Source organism: Pocillopora verrucosa, chromosome 4 (assembly GCF_036669915.1).
Source record: "Pocillopora verrucosa isolate sample1 chromosome 4, ASM3666991v2, whole genome shotgun sequence".
NCBI lineage: Eukaryota > Metazoa > Cnidaria > Anthozoa > Scleractinia > Pocilloporidae > Pocillopora > Pocillopora verrucosa.
The window spans coordinates 26637433-26656985 of record NC_089315.1 but is presented as its reverse complement, the minus strand read 5'-3'; the positions used below and the strand labels follow the sequence as shown (position 1 = coordinate 26656985).

Sequence of the window (19553 nt, the reverse complement as noted above, 5' to 3'; positions counted from 1 at the left end):
CCGAATCAATTTGCAGCTGATCCTTAGAGGGATTTGATGAACAAAGTGCATGTTTGATAACATCCTGTAGTGAATAACTTTTTTAGCCATGTGAATGACGAAAATTTTTTTCGTGAACATCTTCAACAAGTTAAGAATGAAACAGATAAGTCGGTGTGCATGACGTTTGCGTTTACAAGAGTTTTACTTTAAAGAAATCTACTGTCAGCCCACAGACCTATAGCGGACATCACCTAACTCGTGTCAGACCTCTCTTAAACCACCCGCCAGCGAGAAAAACTTACATGAAAGTAAATTTTGATCTTCTTTGTATCACTGAAAAATCCCAATAGTTTACCTTTCAAAGAAGCTTATTCAGAAAAGCAAGACAAAAACAAGTTTGCTTGATTTTTTGTCGGAGACTAGAGCGTGTCTCTGTTAATGAAAAAACAGTCCAAGAGACTCACTCCCAGGTAACCATGCGGGTTAAGTATGACACGGTGATCCTGGGCTCAAGTCGAAACCTTCAAGAAGAACAATATGGCGGCTAGTGGTGACGTGGATGAACTCTTCGAAATCAGGAATTCCTTTTACATCGGCAACTACCAGTTTTGTATAAATGAAGCTCAGAAGTTACACGTGCGTTTTCAGTTTGGTTGCTTTAGTTTGAGTCTTTTTCGATGAAATTGTCATCTTTTGAGGGTTAAAATGCAACATTCGTAAATACGGTTTGATTTGTCTTTAACAGCCTTCTTCACGCGAATTGGCCATTGAAAAAGATATTTATATGTACAGAGCTTATACAGCTCAGGTGAGTGGCTCTTTTTCTTTTCAATTCTTAGCGTTACGACGTTTTCGTGACATCTGGACCCAGTACAGTTCTAACCTGACAACACACTTGTTTAAAGTCGCTGTTTCCAATCGTCTGATCTTAAGTTCAATCAATCATTCAGCTCTCCTTATGTTTCCACTCATAATGAGCTACTATTTTCACTGTTTAGATGGTAAACAAAGTGTCTTTGAGATCATGGTCAGGTCAATATTCAATCAACCAAACTCACATGTTCACACTGAGCATTTTGAACCCAGACCATTTGGCAAAAGTCTACCAAATGGTCTGGATTTTATCCCTAGTTGGGCCATTGTGTTTTTTCTTTTCTTGGGCAAGGCATGTTATTCTTGCAGACTCCATCAAGAACTATAAATTTGTAATGGCACATTGTCAGGCAAACTCATTGAAAGATATGTAATTATTTAATTTTTTTTGGCACTGTTGGAAGCCTCCCTCACAAAAGCTGGTGGTTTCCTGAAGTCCCCTTGCTCTTATCTATTATAATATTGTTATTCAATAAGTATCGTAAACTCATTTACCTATCTTTTAATGTTTACAGTACCATCCCTCTATGAATGAGGAATTAACCCTCAAACTCCCAAGATTTGATTGTTAATTCTCTACTCTAGCTTCTATCCATTTCCTTGTGAATTGGCTACAAGAATTGAGTGTTCCATCAAGATAATATTTTTTATTATATACTCAACAAAATAACGCGTTTCTGATTGGTCAATGATGAATGCATAAATAGGTTATAGAGTGCAATAGAGGTTATAGAGTGCAATACGGAGAAGTTGCCATGGAAACACCGGGGAAGCGCCAAATTTGAACACCAAATTATAAAAAAAAATCGAGAATATAATAAATAAAAAATCGTACGAACCTGCTTGTGCATTTCGCGATTTATGGTCACTCGTGATGTTTTGAGAACTTTCAAAACATCACTCGTGCCCATAAATCACGAAATGCACTTGCGTTCATACGATTTTCTATACGTACCTGATAAGTTTGGGTAATCTCACCACCTGTTTGCTGGATAATGTATAATGTATAATGCTGTTACATGTTAATCACTTCTGGGAGTTAAAGGGTATGAACAAGTGATATACTTGAGGTATATCTGTAACCCTTGGATGAAGTGGCATTCCTTCTATTGGGAAGTTTCAATATTACTTCATGTTACTGAAGCAAAATAAGCCCCACTAACTTAAACATCTGTTTCTCAATGCAGCGCTTGTGTACATGTTTTTAAAAAAATTTTGTTCCAGCTCATGTGATGTTTCAGAACCTTCCATACATTTCTCTGAATTAGGGTAAGCATAGAGTTGTCTTAGATGAGGTGACATCAGCTTCTCCAGCAGAAGTACAGCCTGTCAGAATGTTAGCTGAATATCATCAGAATCCAAGCAAAAGGTACAATTACTTTGACTTCCCAGCTATTACATGTATTTGTAATAACCATTTGACTCCCAAGATCAAATGATTAATTCTTTCCTTTAGCTGCTTCATGTACACACCTCCTTGTTAAAAAGTTACAAGAATTTGGATTTTGATGATAAAAAAAACTCCCACCTGATAAGTTTGAGTACTCTCACCACCTGTTTCCTGGAGAATGTATGGATATTATAGGGAGAAGTTACATGTAAATCACTTCTGGGGGTTAAAGGGTTACTGGTGTAATTTATATTATGTGTCCATCCCCCTAACTTCCTATTATACCAAGGCTTTTGTGGTTAGTGTAGAGTGAGAATTCACACTACTGATTGCAGATTTCATAGGAGTTCTTGCACAATCAATTCAAATTTTCATGATGAGAGAAAATTCTTGAAAAGTGTTGTGGATTATAACAAGAGACTCGCTACTGATCATTCATATTAATTAGCTCTCCAAGAATTTGTGATGAGCATTAATGATAGTGTTTTATTCCAAACTGCCCCTCTCCCCTTGTAGAAATTAATTATTTATCTGATGAAATGAGACAATCATGATGGTGAAATTCTTGGCTACAAACAAGTATCTACAGTATTCCAGGTGGCACACTTTTGCTAAAGCCATTTTGTTTTAGAACCAAAATTATCATTGCTTTGTCTCTCTAAATGTACAAGATCTACTGTGCAGTGTAGTTTAGTTCTGCAAACCTCAGAATACAAGCAGACATAAACCTCAACAATCTTTTCTTGTGTTCTATCTTATTATTTTTCATTCATCATCATAAGTTCTGCTCTACATTAAGTGCTATACATTTGATATTGTACATGAATTATGTTCATTACATCTCTTAGTTAGTCCATGCACTATGATTGGTCAATTTAGTGGGCCATATTTCGCTGTGTGGTTTACAAAATTCAAAAGTTTGAATTGAAACTCCCACCCCCCCCCCTCTTCTATCTGAATGCAGAAATATAACAAATATCTTACTAACCCTGTTTTTTGGTTCATACTGTAAGTAATGGAACTTCATTTTTCTGGTCTGTAACTTACAGTACAGACCTCAAATTCAGTTATGTAGAGGAACACGTGTATGTACTCTATATGTTACATTTAAGAATTGTTACAGATGCATGCTTTTAATTCAATTTTATAATGAATAAAATGATGGTATTAATGCACGCTTTTTGCTCCAGAGAAGTGGGTACTGCAGTGGTACAAATTAACTCAAACTTATTTGACAATTTGCTTTGGTTCAATTTAGGGAATCAATCCTGAAGTCCATTGAAAAGAAGTTAAACTCTAGTGATCTCAATGACTATGATCTGTTAATGGCAGCTACGATCTATTACAATGAACAGGTACATATCCTCTGTCAAATTCTTCAGACTGATCTCATAGATTGTTTTGTGCTTTTAACCTTTTTGCAGCTTAACATCAGTATGTTAGTGCGCCATGCTGTTCACTATGCATTCCCTATGGTACTTACAGGTACTAGGAGAATTTGTCCAACAATCAAGCTTCTTGAGTTGGCAATTACAATATTTCCTTTATTATTAAAACTTTAATGTTTGATTCAGGGGTGATACTGTGAGAAGAGTTTAGATGTTAGTCACCCCTAAAAGGGGTAGAAAGGTTAATTACTGTCAGTCTTGTCACCTTTAATCTGAGTACATGTAAAGTATGGATGCTGAAAGATGAGGTCATATTGGACTAAAAGAGATGATTACATTAATTTATATTTTATATATAATTCCACACTACATGTTTTACAAGGACTGTCCATGAACATCTGCATATCCAGATGTGTTTGATCTAATTCGGAATACTTTTGTTTTCTTTATTAGAATTTCGAATCAGCTTTACGATGCCTTCATCAGTCTGAATCATTGGAATGGTGAGGAAAAAATTTTTAGTGTTTGTCTGCTTTTTTGTTGTAGTGTTAAATGGGCAAGTTCCTAAGACTATACATTGGGTACATATTTCAAAACCTAAATGAATTTGAACCAGTTTTATTTGTTGTTTTTTTTTTAATTTGCTTTGTTCCACCTACATTCCTACACACTAGCCATTGGAATCATTTTAGCTTAAAATTACGTTAAAGTGTGTAACATATCAAATGTGTGCAGCTTCAAATGTTTGTATAATGTGTTTCTTTTTTCTTTTCCAGCTCAGCGCTCTCAGTACAAATTTACATCAGCATGGATAGAGTTGATCTGGCCAAGTGAGTATGAATTTTAATTGCAGGTCATCATTGAGTTTTAGAATGCATCAATGTAATTTAAAAGGAAAAATCTTAAGAAAGTGTATTAACCAATCTTTTGATTATTTTGTTTCAAAGGAAAGAACTTAAAAGAATGCAAGTGAGTTTTCTTTATGGTTATTTTTTTTTTGCCTTGGGGCCAGTAATTTAAGTTTACATGTGCTGCACTGGTGTAATGTCTGGATAATATTTTTGTAACTGGTTTGGAGGAGCTTGGAGTGTCATCTTGGGTTTGTCATTACTAAAATATAAAATAAATCTTCTGCAGGACCAAGATGATGATGCAACTCTCACACAGCTTTCCCTTGCATGGTTCAATCTTGCTGTGGTAAGTGAATGGAAGAATGTGTTCTTGTTTTATGTCAGGCCCTCTAACTTATGTCTTCAAATCTGCCTTTTCACTCTTTAGAGTCAACACTAAACTTGTGAATTTTTGCAATGAAGGTGTTTTTCTCTTTAACACAGGGAGGAGAGAAATATCAAGATGCCTACTACATTTTCCAAGAGCTTTCAGACAAATACACTCCAACAGTCATGTTACTCAATGGTCAGGCTATTGCATACATGCACATGGGGAAATTTGAAGATGCAGAGAGTTGTTTGCAAGATGCACTGGACAAAGTAAGAGATACATAATGCCTTGTTCAATATAAATCATACTTGAATGAAAGTGATCTTCGCAGTGATGTGCACTACTTAGGCAGTAGTGAAAATAAGGCCTGAAAAAAATTCAGGTCTGTACGGGATTTTTTTTTTCAGGCCTTATTTTCACTACTGCCTAAGTAGTGCACATCACTGCGAAGATCACTTTCATTCATGTCTTTATCCACAGTTCAAATATATGACCTTCATATATTCTTAACCGTCTATAAATCATACTCGAAGGTTATGGCATCATAAATAGCAATAAAAGTTGCCTCAGAGACCTTTAAATATTAATACAATAAAAAGGATAAATGTCTAAGGCTAGTTCTGTTGCAGGTTGTGTGACAAACACAGTTAAAAGTATTAACCCATTGGGCCCTGAAATCAGTATGTATATTCTCCATAGTGTTCTCTTGACATCTCCTTAAGTGTTGACGAGGAGAATTTTTTTTTAACAATCAAGAGCTTCTGTGGTTGGTGATCATTTCCTTTGTTCTTGTCACCTTAATGTTTGATTCAGGGGGGATATTGTTAGGAGAAATTAGATGCTAGTCACTCTTAGGGGTTAAAGAGTTAATTGAAATCAAATGTTTTTGTGAGTGGGCAGTTTGTTTGGCAAAATTGGATTCAGTTTAGAATTAAGTTTTATTACAATTGGAATACATGTACAATCATGTAACTTCCTTCCCCCCCTGCCCCCCACCTCCTCTCTTTGCCGCTACCTCACACACGAAACACAATTTCTGTATTAAAGAAGCACATTTTTAGATGTGGATTCCTTTTTTCTGTACAGGATAGCAGTAATCCAGAAACTCTCATCAACATGGTGGTTTTATCTCAGCATCTAGGAAAAGCTCCTGAGGTATGCATACATGTCATTCTGTGCTGGATATTCATGATTATGTTTGAAATAACTCGAAGAGATAAATGCAGAAATTTTTACTTTTGCATTCACAGTACATGTGAAGCAAATGCTGAGGCTTTTTTTTTTCTCTCTCTCTTTTTATGTGCATCTTCTAGGTAACAACAAGATATATTTCACAGTTAAAGGATGGGCATCCAAGTCATCCTTTTACAAAAGACCTCCTGGCAAAGGTATTTCACTTAAGTTTTTTTTTTTGTTAAATTTAGCAGCTGGAGTAAAAATAATAATAGAACATAAAGTGTACATAAATTATATCCATCCTAGTATTGTACCTGAAATTCACATAATTTGCACCATCACAAGTTGAAACGGGCTCCATGGTTACCACAAGGAAGGAATAGCAACCAATCTTTTAAAGAAAGTTTTTTTTTTTTTACAAACTGATTCTTGCTCAATTTTCATTCAAAATTTAGCCTAACCTTTTATTTTTTGTCTCTTTCTCCTCTGTAGGAGAAAAATTTTGATCAGCTTGCAGAACAATATGCAGTCAGCGTACAGTCGTGAAGATGATGATGATCGAAGAATTATGCGAGGACTACAGGCATATGTGTAAACAATTGAATGTAAAAAGAACTATCAAACCTACTGTAGGCATGCCTTTACAAGCTTCAGTTTATACGGTGCACGTTCCTTCAAAATTTCCTTGTATCTCTTTGTATCATTTACCAACATGTAGTTTATCTTAAGGTGCCGTAATCTTTATGTTGTTTTAACTTTTGCATTAATTTTGGTCTTCTTTTTTTTTTTTTTGAAGAACAAGAAATTTCATGGTCGTAGATCTTAAAGTTTAAGTGCAGAATCTCGGATTTATTAAACCAACCATAACTCTTCATAACTTGATTTACGTCAATTCACCGCGTCCTCCACAATAGAGGGGTAACTGCTTTCTTCTCCACCTCTCTGAGGGTGTTACTCCACACATTGGAGAGCTATTTCCACCCAGGCTCTTTCTCTCTTATGTGGTCGGTCATACTTGGGCTTACTTGGCAGAACTTATCACTGGTTGTGCAGAGAAACTGACCCTAAATGAAATATTCTTGGGTGAGAGTGTTTTAAGTCGGGAAAATGAAAGAGCATTTTGCCTTATCCCTAACCAGACGAAAGGCCATTCAAAAATCGGTTTGTACGTTATTACCAGACTTTCCTTAAAAAACTACTTTGTTAAAAAGGTCGACGATCGCTGCACGGTGCATACCGGGGGCCGTGGGCACGACACTCAGTATGAGGGAGGGGGGGGGGAGGTTTGGTGGGAGGTGAGGTGCAAGTGAGAGTCCTAGATACATACACACATACATGCTTTATTGAACGTGAAAAACTCTCTCAGCTCTTGCAAGTTTACATTTGCTTTCCCAGTCTGCTTTGACAACCAATTTGAGCTAACCACGGCACGAATGTCACAAGGTAATGCGTTACAGTGCTTTGGTGCAGTATCAGAGGGTGTCAATGGGGTGATGGTTTTGCGGCCAACGGTTACCATTTTTCCGCTGAGATCACTAGAATTTCCTTTCAACGTTTAATTTTTTTTACGATAAACGGTTAAAATTTTCGATTTTAAGGCTAACGGCTAAAGTTTTGGCCGTTTTATGGCATACTGTTAACCCAATTGAGACCCCCGCAGCCAGTCGGTCGCCCACAGATGGCCCACTAAGTACCTTCTGTAAACATTTGGCGCAGATCAAAACCTAAATTCTGCATAAGAAATCAGGGAACTTTAAATTCTTGAAATGATCGTAAACCTGTAAAACTTAAAACTACGCATTGATGTAAAAATTATTTAATATAAGTTTCAAATTTCATGGTGAAAGGTTGGACTCAAAATAGTGTTTGCTAATCACTCCGAACTGGCTAACCGGCCCGCACGAAAAGCACTTCACCAGCATAGTATATACTTAAGCGAGATGTTCTAGTGTTCAGTCGTAAAGATCTACCACGCTCACAAATGAATCTTGCGGGTTGTTGGGACAAAGGCCTAAGAAATGTTAGCGACTTCAACGTATCTCTTCCGTGCACTGTTAACGGACAACAAATTACTTCTTTCTTCATCATCACTGCTTCTACCATTTCTTGCACTCACATGACGGTGCTCAGAGAAATTTCCATCTTTGTCTTCATTCCCACAAGTAGCCAGACGGTAAAAGATTATGCCTACAAGAAAGAGTAGTGTCCAGGAATTGACAATCATTACAACCCAAACATACGCTGCTGAATACGTCATTAAGTTTTCCACAGCCGAGAACTTCAACAGGATGAAAGACATGGACAGTACCAACAAAACAAGAGGCTCGAAAAAGTTTTCAGAAGCAAACTTATAACTGGAATCATCATAGGGATGCAAACACAGATGAATAACAGCAAAGCAAACTAGAATTACCCAGACAACAAAGGTTTGTAAGGTAGAAGATGACGAAATCATAGACAATGCACTGGCAAGCAAAACGCGACGGAGAAGCATGACGATCTCAAGGCACCACTGATACCTTGGTTTGTAAGGCAAATATGCAGGACCAAGCCATGTGTCAAGTTTCTCACGATCTTCAGGGCTCATGCTGTTTCTTTTTCGAAAGAAGAAGAACATGAGGGAGGAGAGAAGCAAAGGAAACCCAATCACGTAGAACACAACGGAGACAAAACCAAGAGCTAACAGTGTTCTGTAAGTAACAGATGTGCATTCTATCCAAGGGGAATTTGGCATGTAAAGAACATCACGGTCATTTTGGCATGGGCGTAAGATGGAGAGAGTTTGCTTTACAACTGGAAAGTAAGTGAAACTCAAACAGAAAAAGGCACTTTGACGGCATTTAAAGTGAACATTTTCCATTCGTCGTTCTTGGGGACGAACCTTATTGTAGCTTAGCATAACTATAAAGTAGACACCCACGAGTGCCAAGCAACCAATTGGAAGAAGAAGAATAAAAGTAAACTTGCCAACAGGATTGAAAAGGGAAGGAAAATCACACGAAAGTGAAGGGAAATACAAATTCCAGTAGCTGCTCAAGTACTTCTGAGCTGCAACGATCTTTGGAGGCCAGACATTGGAGCTCGATACCATAAAATCCATGGTTTGCATATAAAACACTGCAATGCTGATGAGAGACTTTGTACCTTTTCCTCGACTAGTCATGCACACAACAAAAACCACCAAGTTTAATTTGAAAACCCAACTAGGTAAAAATTCCAAAAGCATGAAGATCAACATTAAGAGGAAATGTACTGCTGTAACAAAAAACCATTTGATAGGACGCAATTTGAAATAAAAAAATGACCAAAGCAAAACAAGGAAAGAAATGGCAAAGATAGGGATGAGCACGTAGTAGTAGGTAAGATCTCCTTTCACACATGGATAGCACAATCCGCCAATTTTATAAAATCCTTCTTCACAACGAGAACAGAACCTGTCAGTGTTTCCTGTATGGCAGGCACAGGATTCATTGCATTTTGTGATTAGAGTCGACACTAAACGCTTGTTATTGGAGGAGCGAGAGTCGTCGTTATGTGATGTGTCGAGGCGGCAGGTACAGGAAGCTAGTGGATTGCAAGCAGCAGGTACTGGACACTTGACGAGATGAGTAACATTTTTGGGATCAGGAGATGGCCAATAGCCAGGAGCTATCTTCATGATGTTTGGACCAACGTCTTCTTGGACCGTCACAGTAACTTGGTCACACGTTCCACCATCCATACATGATTTGCATAATCCAAGGCTTCCATAAAAATGTGGATCACAAATGCAATATCTGTACTCGTAAAATACAGGATCCAAACGAATGCGACCATTGTTGAACGTTAGGTGTCCTTCGGGACATGAAAAGTTGTCGCCTTCAGGTGGTCTGACCATCCTTAAAAAGTCTGGACGAAAGGCATTGGTCGATACGCTGTTTCCTTCACGCATGGATGGATTTCCAGAAATATCCAAATACTGGAGGGAGATTAAATTCTGAATTCCTGCTGGAAGGCTTCCTGACAGGTTATTTGATGAGATGTCAAAATATGTTAAATATGAAAAGTCTTCAAAGAAAGCTGGTATGGCTCCGTAAAACTTGTTACCTCGTAAATCGCACGTGGACATATCCTCAAAGTAAAGCACGTTTGCGGGTAAGGGACCCTCAATATCACAAAAACTGAGATTTAGAACCGATGGACTAGGATGAAAGTCGGGCTTTCTCGAGAAGAGCTCCAAAAAGCTTGAAATGTTAATTGCTAAATTCCTATTTCCTGCAAGCGAAATGAAGGATTTTACGCGCCTGTCTGGTTCGGTAGACCATGGTCTCCCGTTGTTTATCGAGGAAAACTCGTTCTGTGACAAATCAATCATGGAGGGCGGATAACTGAGTAACTCACCAGGAATGTCTCCAGTGAGCTGATTGTTGGCAACATTAAGAATTTCAACGAGATGTGTTTTCGGAATGCTTTGAAAAAAATGACCCGAAATGTTGTTCCCCGGTAAAACTAGGTAGGTCAGGTTAGGTGGCAGGGTATTTGGTAATTGTCCTGTTAGCCGAATACCTGATGCAAAAAGTTGGGTTAAGGCGGGGATTGCAAAGAGGTCATTCAGATTTCCCCACATGAGACCAGGAGTGTTTCGGAGGTCAAGATACCAAAGTCTTTGTAATCTGGATATGCTGCTAGGTATTCGACCAGTTAATTTGTTCCCTCCGAGACATAGCACTCTCAACTCTGTCATATTCCCAATGTCTTCTGGTAAGTTGCCAGTAAAGCCTTCCCCGTCCATTATACAGCCTAGAAAATTGTTCAATTTTTTTAGTTGCACGATGTCCTTCGGGATTTCTCCAGATATAGAGGCTGCATTGAAAACAATCGACAGCAGATTGCTCATATTTCCGAATAAAAAGTCTCCAATGCGTCCTCGAAGTCTTGGGTTACCAGGCGTACAAAGCGACAACAAGTTGCGTATCCTCCACAGATTGGAAGGAAGAACACCATCCAAGTTGTTGTAAGCCAGCACAATGGTTCTTACATATGAATTGTTGTAACAGGTGATACCATACCAAGAGCAGTGGGATTTTGAGCTGTTCCATCCTCCACTGTCATACCATTGCTGGCCATTTGTAGATGTGTAAAGGTCAAGAAGAACATTCCTTTCTTGCTCAGGTGTAAACGAGAAATCATACGTTAACACAGGGAATGTCCATTTAGAACCGACGAGCCTTTTTAAACAATCATGACCCTCGATGCCCAGGAACAAATCATAATCTAGAATTAAAGAATATGAAGAGTCATCATAAAGAAAATTACTAGAAGAATAATTTTGTTAATAATTACTCTCCCATGGGGAGGGGAGGGGAAGGGTTGGTGATTGGTGGTAGAATCCACCCCACGAAGATTTGTGCGGGAATGCCCCGCCTGGATACATACCTTTCGCGTTGAAAATGTAATTTGACTAAAGAGTTACCTGTGTATATATTTTATCTGTAGAAAATGGAGCCCCTTTCATGAAGGTTTAGTTAAGCAATAGATTCCTCAAACATGTTAAAAGGGTGTTAGAAAGGCAACGAAATTCTTTTTCTCTAAACTAACAAACTTTAGTGTGCTTTTCTCTAAACCTTTTTGCTAATTTAAAAACCCGTAGCCGAGAACCGTTCGTACCCTCGAATATAAGAAAAGTTTCCTTAAGATTACCATATCACGTAAAATGTTTCGATAATTTGCTTTATGCACTGCAGCAAGTTCGTGTTAAGCACTAGATACGAGCATGACGTTGATCCAAGCCGGAACTAATCAACATAAAAGGTGTGTTACCGCTGATATTTACCAGTCAAAACCTAAATTATGCCACTCTAAAACTAAGGTAAAGGTTTCCGCCTTCATGAATTATTACCATTAGAAATTTCAAGGGTTTTTTTAAAATTCAGAGGAATTCTACGCAGACTTCTCTTGTACACCATTCTATATAGCTGATGTTTTCGAAGATGAAGATGATGCACAATAAGAATGGAGCTTGATGTTTAATGAATCTGCGATGAACACGTACCTTTCAACATGATTTAAATAAGCAGTAAGAGCGACCCGTAGACTACAAATGAAATAATGAATAAGTCCACTGAGAGCACTGGAGACCAAACTGCAGGGGCGAATTACAAGAAGGTTAGGAATGAAAGAACAACCAACGAAAGACGAGCAAAAGTTATATTCTTTTGTGAAAACATTGATTCAACGAAATCCACTTCTGCGCATTGGAAAGTACTCTCCAATACTGCAAACACCAAAAGAATACCGCAGGTTAGACCAACAAAGCTGAACGATAAAACCCTTGCTGTGCGAGACAAAGACTGAATGCAAACCTGATTAATACATTCGTAACAATGGGAACAGGAATTTCGAGAAACCGCACTTGATGTTACGATGTTACACCAATTCAAACACTTTCGCCCTTCTCAATTTCTGAGGAATCGGTATCCAGGAAAATTAGGGTCTTAAATTCTAATAAGGTTGCGGGGCCGGACTGGAGTACTCGCAAGTTGCTAAGGTTAGCCGAGCCAGCAATCGTCTCGCCTCTTACTAAGCTGTATTCGATGAGCATTGACCAAGGATAAGCCTTTAGCCAAAGGAAGAAAGTTCACTAGCTTATGCCCCCTTATTAAAAAGGAAGATCCTTCTGACAGGAGTAACTATCGAACCATCTCTCTCCTAAGCCTTCTAAGTGAGATCTTGGAATCGTGTGCATCTGACACTATGCTGAAGCATGTTACGGAAGGCGAAATACTGACTGGGAGGCAACGGGCCTGCTGCAAGGGCCACTCGACCCAGTTATTAATTTCCCATCGTAAGAAAGTAAGTTATTGAAAAGCTGTTAATAATAATTCAGTGGCCGCTACCACCTTTATTGATTTTCGTAAAGCCTTTGAATACGTATCTCATAGTAACCTGCTACATAAATTGAAGAGCATATTTAGAAGCGAGGGCAATCTCCTCTTGGCTCGTAAATTATCTGAAACACCGGACACAGGTTACAGTTGTGAACTTTACTTAGTCGGAAGAGCTTAATGTGACTTGCGGCCTCCCACAAAGATCAGCGCCAGGCCCAGTTTTGTTGAGTTTGTACACCTACGACATGCCGTAAGCTGTGACATCAGGCAATCTCTTCCTGTATGCTGACGATACTACAGTTTACTGCATCGGATCTACCGTTAATAAAGCATGTTACTTACTAAGCAACGCGCTCGACGAGCTTAACAAATGGTGCAAGACTAACTCGTTAATATCATCCTCTTCAAAATGCGAGGTAATGATCCTTCATTGCTCCATACCCTTTGATTACCATTGGTAACGTTTGATCTTTGATCTAGAATTAATTGGAGAGGTTTGGTTGCAGCTTGCCTTTCACTTTCTAGAAGCGCTTGAGGATTGTAAATGAAGGAAGAATATTTTCCAACGAAAAATTGGTATATTTCAAAGAGAAATATGGAATTATTTGAGGACCGAGTCCAGCGTTGTCACTAAAAAGGTTTTCAGTGTCGAGCGCTTGGATGGCTTCATACTCTGTATGCAAGGTTAGCGAAAAATATCAAGTTCGAAATTTTGGGCTACCTGGAAGTGTCAAGCGCTTGGATGGCTTCTTACTATGTATACAGGGTTAGCGAAAAATATCAAGTTCGAAATTTTGGGCTGCCTGGAAGCGCTTGAGGATTGTAAATAAAGGTAGAACATTTTCGTATAAATATTTTTTTTAATTTCGAAGAGAAATATGGAAAAAAACGGGCTGCCGGACGTTTAATTATTTCAAGTTTAGCCACTTCATTGCAGGAACGTTAGCGACTCTGACAGTTTGTGTTACAATTCTTATTTGCTGCTTTTCATGGACAACAACCTCGACTACTCTTTCGAGCCCAAGGTCCTCTCCACGGGCAGGAAACTTCAACTGTGACCCTTAGTCCTATTTAACAAGGATGGCAAACTTCAATTAAAAAAAATTGATGAATGAATGCAAACGTGGTGGATCAACATTTTCACCTTCTTCGAATGGTCGCAGGGATTTTCGCGTTCCTCTTTAGCAACAACCGATCCATAAGCGTTTACTGCCTCGGAATCTACTAAATCAATGGATTCATCTAATTCCGTACCGGATTAAAACGCACAGAACTGTTTTAAACAGAATTATTTTGATAAGTTCTTCAAATTCATCGGAGAAAAGGCAGAAGGTATTTTGAGACGTGACAAGGTAAAAATAACTGACCAATCAGAGGCGCTATTTAAACAGGAGCGGTGGTTCAAAACAAAAACAAACGACCGCGTTGCATCAAAGTTGGAAATAGGCCTTCAATACAAAACGAATTTCAACTACTATGGTCAAAAATCAATCTTGAGTGATGCATAACCTCCGAAAGTCAATTACTAGAGCAAAGTATTTAGCACAACTTGCTAATTAGAATTGATGAACAACCCTTCTTTTTAAGAGCGCTTGTCTGTAAAAATCAGACAAATTCCAAATTTCGCGGCAAGGGTGAAAAATTCGATTTCTTTGATGAACAACCCTTCTTTTTAAGAGCGCTTGTCTGTAAAAATCAGACAAATTCTAAATTTCGCGGCAAGGGTGAAAAATTCGATTTCTTTCTTATTTTAATATTAGATAGGCTAGACTATGACTAAAATCACTGGATACTTTTTTGGCAAAATATCGTTTTATTTCAGAGAAAAATACAAATATCAAAATTCCGTTAAAATCGTCATTTTTAGCAGCAAATTATCGCACAAGTTTGAGGGCTTCACGTTCAAATACAAATCACTATCTCGTCTTTTTAACACTCAAATCTTTCTTTTTCAAGCTCATAAGACCTTACAAAACGATTTTTGTAAACACTGCGTTCCTCTTTGCGTGTAAAATAATTTAAATTCGAAAGCATACATTTCTCTTCAGTAAAAGTACTTTGTGAGTAAAGGTAATTTTCAGCATGTGCTAAACCTTCAAATGGATTAAGCTTTTGGCGGTAGAATTGCGAAAAGATGTTCTCAATATTACTGTAAAAATTTCTTTGGGCAAATGATCGAGAGCGATACAAAAGCTTTTCAAATTCCGTTAAAATGCAGTTATTTGACCTTTCACGCTCAATATTCCAGTCGCGAGTCACACACATATTTTAATATGTTTCAACCCATATAAGGCCGGGAAATGTACATGGGTACACATTTCCAAATGCTCTAACCTCATTTGCTGTAGAAGAAACATCCAAAGACCAATTTACTGTGGTTGTCTTGTCGCTCGTCGTATTTATAACGTCCGATGAAACTGTCTGTCAATCTGCGAACTGTCACCAACCTTCGTTGTAAAACGTTTGACATCTTTCTGCACTATGGCATCTTATCCAGCGGTTCAGTTGACTGTGAGTGTTGTTCGGTTTGCGGTGCAGCAGATCTGATCGATGCTTTGAAAAGTGGCACTACACATGTGTTGCATTCAACGTTGTGTTGTATACGAAGAGTCGTCACGCAATGCAAATCATACAATGGAAAGTTATTTTTTAGGGGGTATGGGAAGGGGAAAGTAACAAGACGTCACTCTGCTGCTCAGATTTTTTGTTCTTGTGAACATCGAAATCTCTTACATGTAAGTCGCGGAGATCGGGCCTTTGGCTAATACTCGTTAAAAAGCTAAATTTAGTACCTGCTAAAAGTAGTAAGCCTGAGTAAACAAAACCTGGTTTATGGTAATTTACGATACCTATTGTTTGCTTAGAAGCGGGGCTTCGGACTTTGTTTTTCACAAATACACTTACTTACACGGTCAACTTTGTTACATAACTGGAAGGTTGTTGTTCGTTCAAGTCGCTTATTGGCGGAGTTTGTTGTTACGACACTAGAGATCGAAAGTGTGAAACGGAAATTATTCCTTTACTTTCATGCACCAAGAATATCGCAAGTCATAGGTCGGCTTTCAAAATTAATTTACAAAATTTTAATTTTAAAAATTAATTTTTAATCAAATGGTATCTGAATCGGTCTTCTGCGGTAAATGAAGTTAGAGCATTTGCAAATATGTTTCTATGTACATTTTTCGGCCTCATATTGGTTAAAACATATTAAAATGGAATGTTGACCGCAAAAGGTCAAATAACTGCATTTTAACGGACTTTGAAAAGCTTTTGTATCGCTCTCAATCATTTGCCCGAACAAATTTTTACAGTCGTATTGAGAACATCTTTTCGAAATTCAACCACCAGAAGTTTAATCCATTTGAAGGTTTAGCACATGGTGAAAATTAATTTTATTCACGAAGTATTTTTACTGAAGAGAAATGCATGCTTTCGAAATTAAATTATTATAAGCGTAAAGAAGAGCGCAATGTTTACAAAAATCATTTTGTGAGGTCTTATGAGATCGAAAAAGAAGATTTGAGTGTTTAAAAGACGAGATAGTGATTCGTTTTTGCACGCGAAGCCCTCAAACTCGTGCAATAATTTTCTGCTAAAAATGACGATTTTAACGGAATTTCGTTATTTGTATTTTTTCCTGAAATAAAAAGATATTTCGCCAAAAAAAATATGCAGTGATTTTGGTTATAGCCTAGCCTATCTAACATTAAAATAAGAAAGAAATCGAATTTTCCACCCTTGCCGCCATATCTTTAATTTTTACAGACAAGCGCTCTTAAAAGTATGACACGACAATTTTATTGGAGAAGTAAAAATTCCAAAGATGACGAGAAAAACCTTCCTGCTTAACAAGACTTTCAAAATGAATTTTATATCGTGGTACAGCCTTTAGTATACAACGGAATAATTTCCGCGGGACTTACCCAGCTTAATTATTTTTTTCCTCTTCGTCAAGACATGTTCATGCATGCATGAAAATCAAGAACCAATATTCAAATAAACCAATAATCATATTCCTCCGTCGTCAACTAAGTCAAAACAGACCAGATCAACAGTCTGCAGGTAATATGCTCGATCCATTTGCTCGTGGGTAGCATGCTGACGTCAGTTTGTTTTGCTTTTTTGTTTTCTACACGAAACGAAAGAAGTTTGAAAGTCTTAATGTAATAAAAAAAAAAAGGTAGCGTGCAGCGTACAACCATCAAGTTATGGATACACTTCAGAAGTTTTCTTAGCACTCAAGAAGCTTAACTCCGGACGGACTCACGGACTCTGATGCTTTTTCCGTGCTTAGCAACTTTCCGCGTGCATCCATAACTCGAAATTGAAATCAGATGACTCAAGTGTTTACTACGCCATAACTCTATTTTCTTGTACTCACCATAAGTATCTCGAGGCCACAATGCTTCAGCTTGTCCAACTTGCAAACCAACTATTTGGTAAAAAACGATGCCCAGGAAAATAAACGGAAACGGAAATTTGATGCTTTTGGTCCGCGAAGCTTCCTTCTGGGTTCCGAACCTGGCCATGTTTTCAGGTCTGTAGGAGTATAGTTTACACAGTGTTCCCTTTAATTGCACATTAAATTGCAGACGGGCGTCATGCCATGGCACTTTTAAGCGCCTTGGAAAATTTTTGAGGCTTTTCATGATTTCTAAAATAAGAATGCCAGTGATGCGTTGAAAAGGAAGTGTCTGGAAGTAAATCTGCAGCTCTAGGCGGAGTTCTTTTCAACACTCTTATTTCAATTCTTTGTTGAATTTTAAAACAAAGATAAAACTAAACAGATCGTGAAAAAGGAAGGAAGGGGTTCACAAGAAAAAAAAGATTATTTAAAAGAGAAAACTGCAGTCCCTGAGTAGGTCATTCAAATGAGATTATCATTAACTGCTTTCAGCTGGCTGACCTTTGGTTATTTCAAATAATTACTATTGTTTGTTTTACTTCGATCTTAAGGAACACTTAAACTGAAAGCAAGTATCAGGAGTTTCAGAAGAAGCAGTTCCCAGATATTTTGAACAGGAAATGAGGACTGAATATCGTTACGGCGAGTCTTGGATGGCTTCATACTAAACTGTGAGTAAGAAACAGGTGAGCAAAGCACAGTTGCTTTCTTCGCAGGTCAAATTAACAAATTAACGGCTTGGGTTGATGTAGTTTGCAAATTTTACTCTTAATTGTCTCTATAAATAGAGTTGAGATGTACAGACATTGCATATGTCCAATGATCAATGTTGGGTTGGCATCAGTTAGCAACAGGTATAAATATGAACTGCGAAGAAGTTAAAGATAATTTGCCACCTCATACTTCCGCACGTTCATATAAAATAAATTTGCCAACAACAAACCATTAAGAAGACAAAGTTTCCTGATACACTTTAGAGGTATAAAACTATAGTTTCGAAACCTGTAATAACAAATGTCTGCCGAGTCATGAAAACCAAAAGTAAGCCGTGAGGGGACTCCCCTCACGGCTTATTTTTAAGAAGACAACATTTCCTGATAGAATTTAAAAGAATAAAACGTTTAAGTAACGTACAGAAAAATTTTCGCAGCGAATAAAACGTTAGGAGGTAGGCTTACCGAAACGAACTGAGAACAGGACACTTCGGAGAATGTAGATAGACACCCGACCTTGGCCTTAAATACGATATCCCTCACCACCTCTCACCCAATGTCGGCTGTTCACGGACAGCAAATTGATTCACGGACTGAAAGTTGGTTCTTTCTGCATTCGCGCCGCTTCCACTACAAAAGCACTCACTTAAATTTTCATACCCAGTTATTATAAGACGGTAGAAAATAATGCCCATTAATAGGAGAAGGATTCAAGAGTTGATAACAATTATAATCCACACAGAAGCTGTTGTAGAACTCATGGAGCTTTCCAAGGCCGAGAACCTCAACAGGATGAAGGACATCGAAAGCACAAGCAAAATAAGGGGCTTAAACGAGTTTTCAGAAGCAAAGTTGTGATGAGGAAGATCACTGTAAGGATAAAAACACAGATGAATTATAGCAAAGCCCACGAGAATTACCCCGACAACGAAGGTTTGTAAAGTAGAGGATCACGAAATTATGGACAACGCAATGGCTAGTAACTGGCGGCGGAGTAGGATTACAATCAAAGTGCTGCTGATACCTTGGTTTGTAGGGTAAATAAGCAAGACCATGCCATGTATCAAGTTTTTCAAGCTCATACTGTTTCTTTTCCGAACGAAAAAGAATATGAGTGAGGAGAGAAGCAAAGGAAACCCAATCAGCTTGCTGAACAATATGCAGTCAGTGTACAGTCGTGAAGCTCATGATTAGAGAAGAATTACGCGAATTATTCAGGCATATCTGTAGACAATTGAATAAAGAAAGAGCTCTCAAACCTACTGTAAGCATAAATGTCCAATGAAATATTCTTGAGTAAAAAATCTTAAAGAACTCCGGGAAAATTCATAAACGAATTTCTACTATTATGACCAAAAATCAGTTTTGAGGAATGCATAACCTTCGAAAGTCTATTTCTTGAACAAAGTATTTAGCACAACTTGCTTATTAGAATTGATGAACAGCCCTTCTTTTTAAAAGTATGACACGACCATGGTATTGGCGATGTAAAACATTTCAAAGATGACCAGAACAACTTTCTTACTTTACAAGACTTTA

General features: G+C 37.9%; 2 protein-coding genes across 2 annotated transcripts; one reads left to right on the top strand and one right to left on the bottom strand.

Moving 5' to 3' along the window:
- The first annotated feature begins 501 nt into the window (after positions 1–501).
- On the top strand, positions 502–6907 carry LOC131769432 (coatomer subunit epsilon-like). The gene is made up of 12 exons (XM_059085156.2): positions 502–618; positions 728–790; positions 2124–2224; positions 3504–3600; positions 4087–4136; positions 4410–4463; positions 4581–4602; positions 4771–4830; positions 4968–5123; positions 5941–6009; positions 6168–6242; positions 6523–6907. The coding sequence occupies exons 1-12, from the start codon at positions 520–522 to the stop codon at positions 6574–6576; spliced, it is 900 nt and encodes a 299-aa protein (XP_058941139.1). The 5' UTR covers positions 502–519; the 3' UTR covers positions 6577–6907.
- A 635-nt stretch (positions 6908–7542) lies between these two features.
- Positions 7543–17463, bottom strand: LOC131769435 (putative leucine-rich repeat-containing protein DDB_G0281931). Its single transcript, XM_059085158.2, has 2 exons — positions 17278–17463; positions 7543–11283 (listed from the first exon to the last, which is right to left on the bottom strand). Exons 1-2 carry the CDS (start codon positions 17423–17425, stop codon positions 8042–8044), a joined length of 3390 nt encoding a protein of 1129 aa, XP_058941141.1. The 5' UTR covers positions 17426–17463; the 3' UTR covers positions 7543–8041.
- Positions 17464–19553: the final 2090 nt, after the last annotated feature.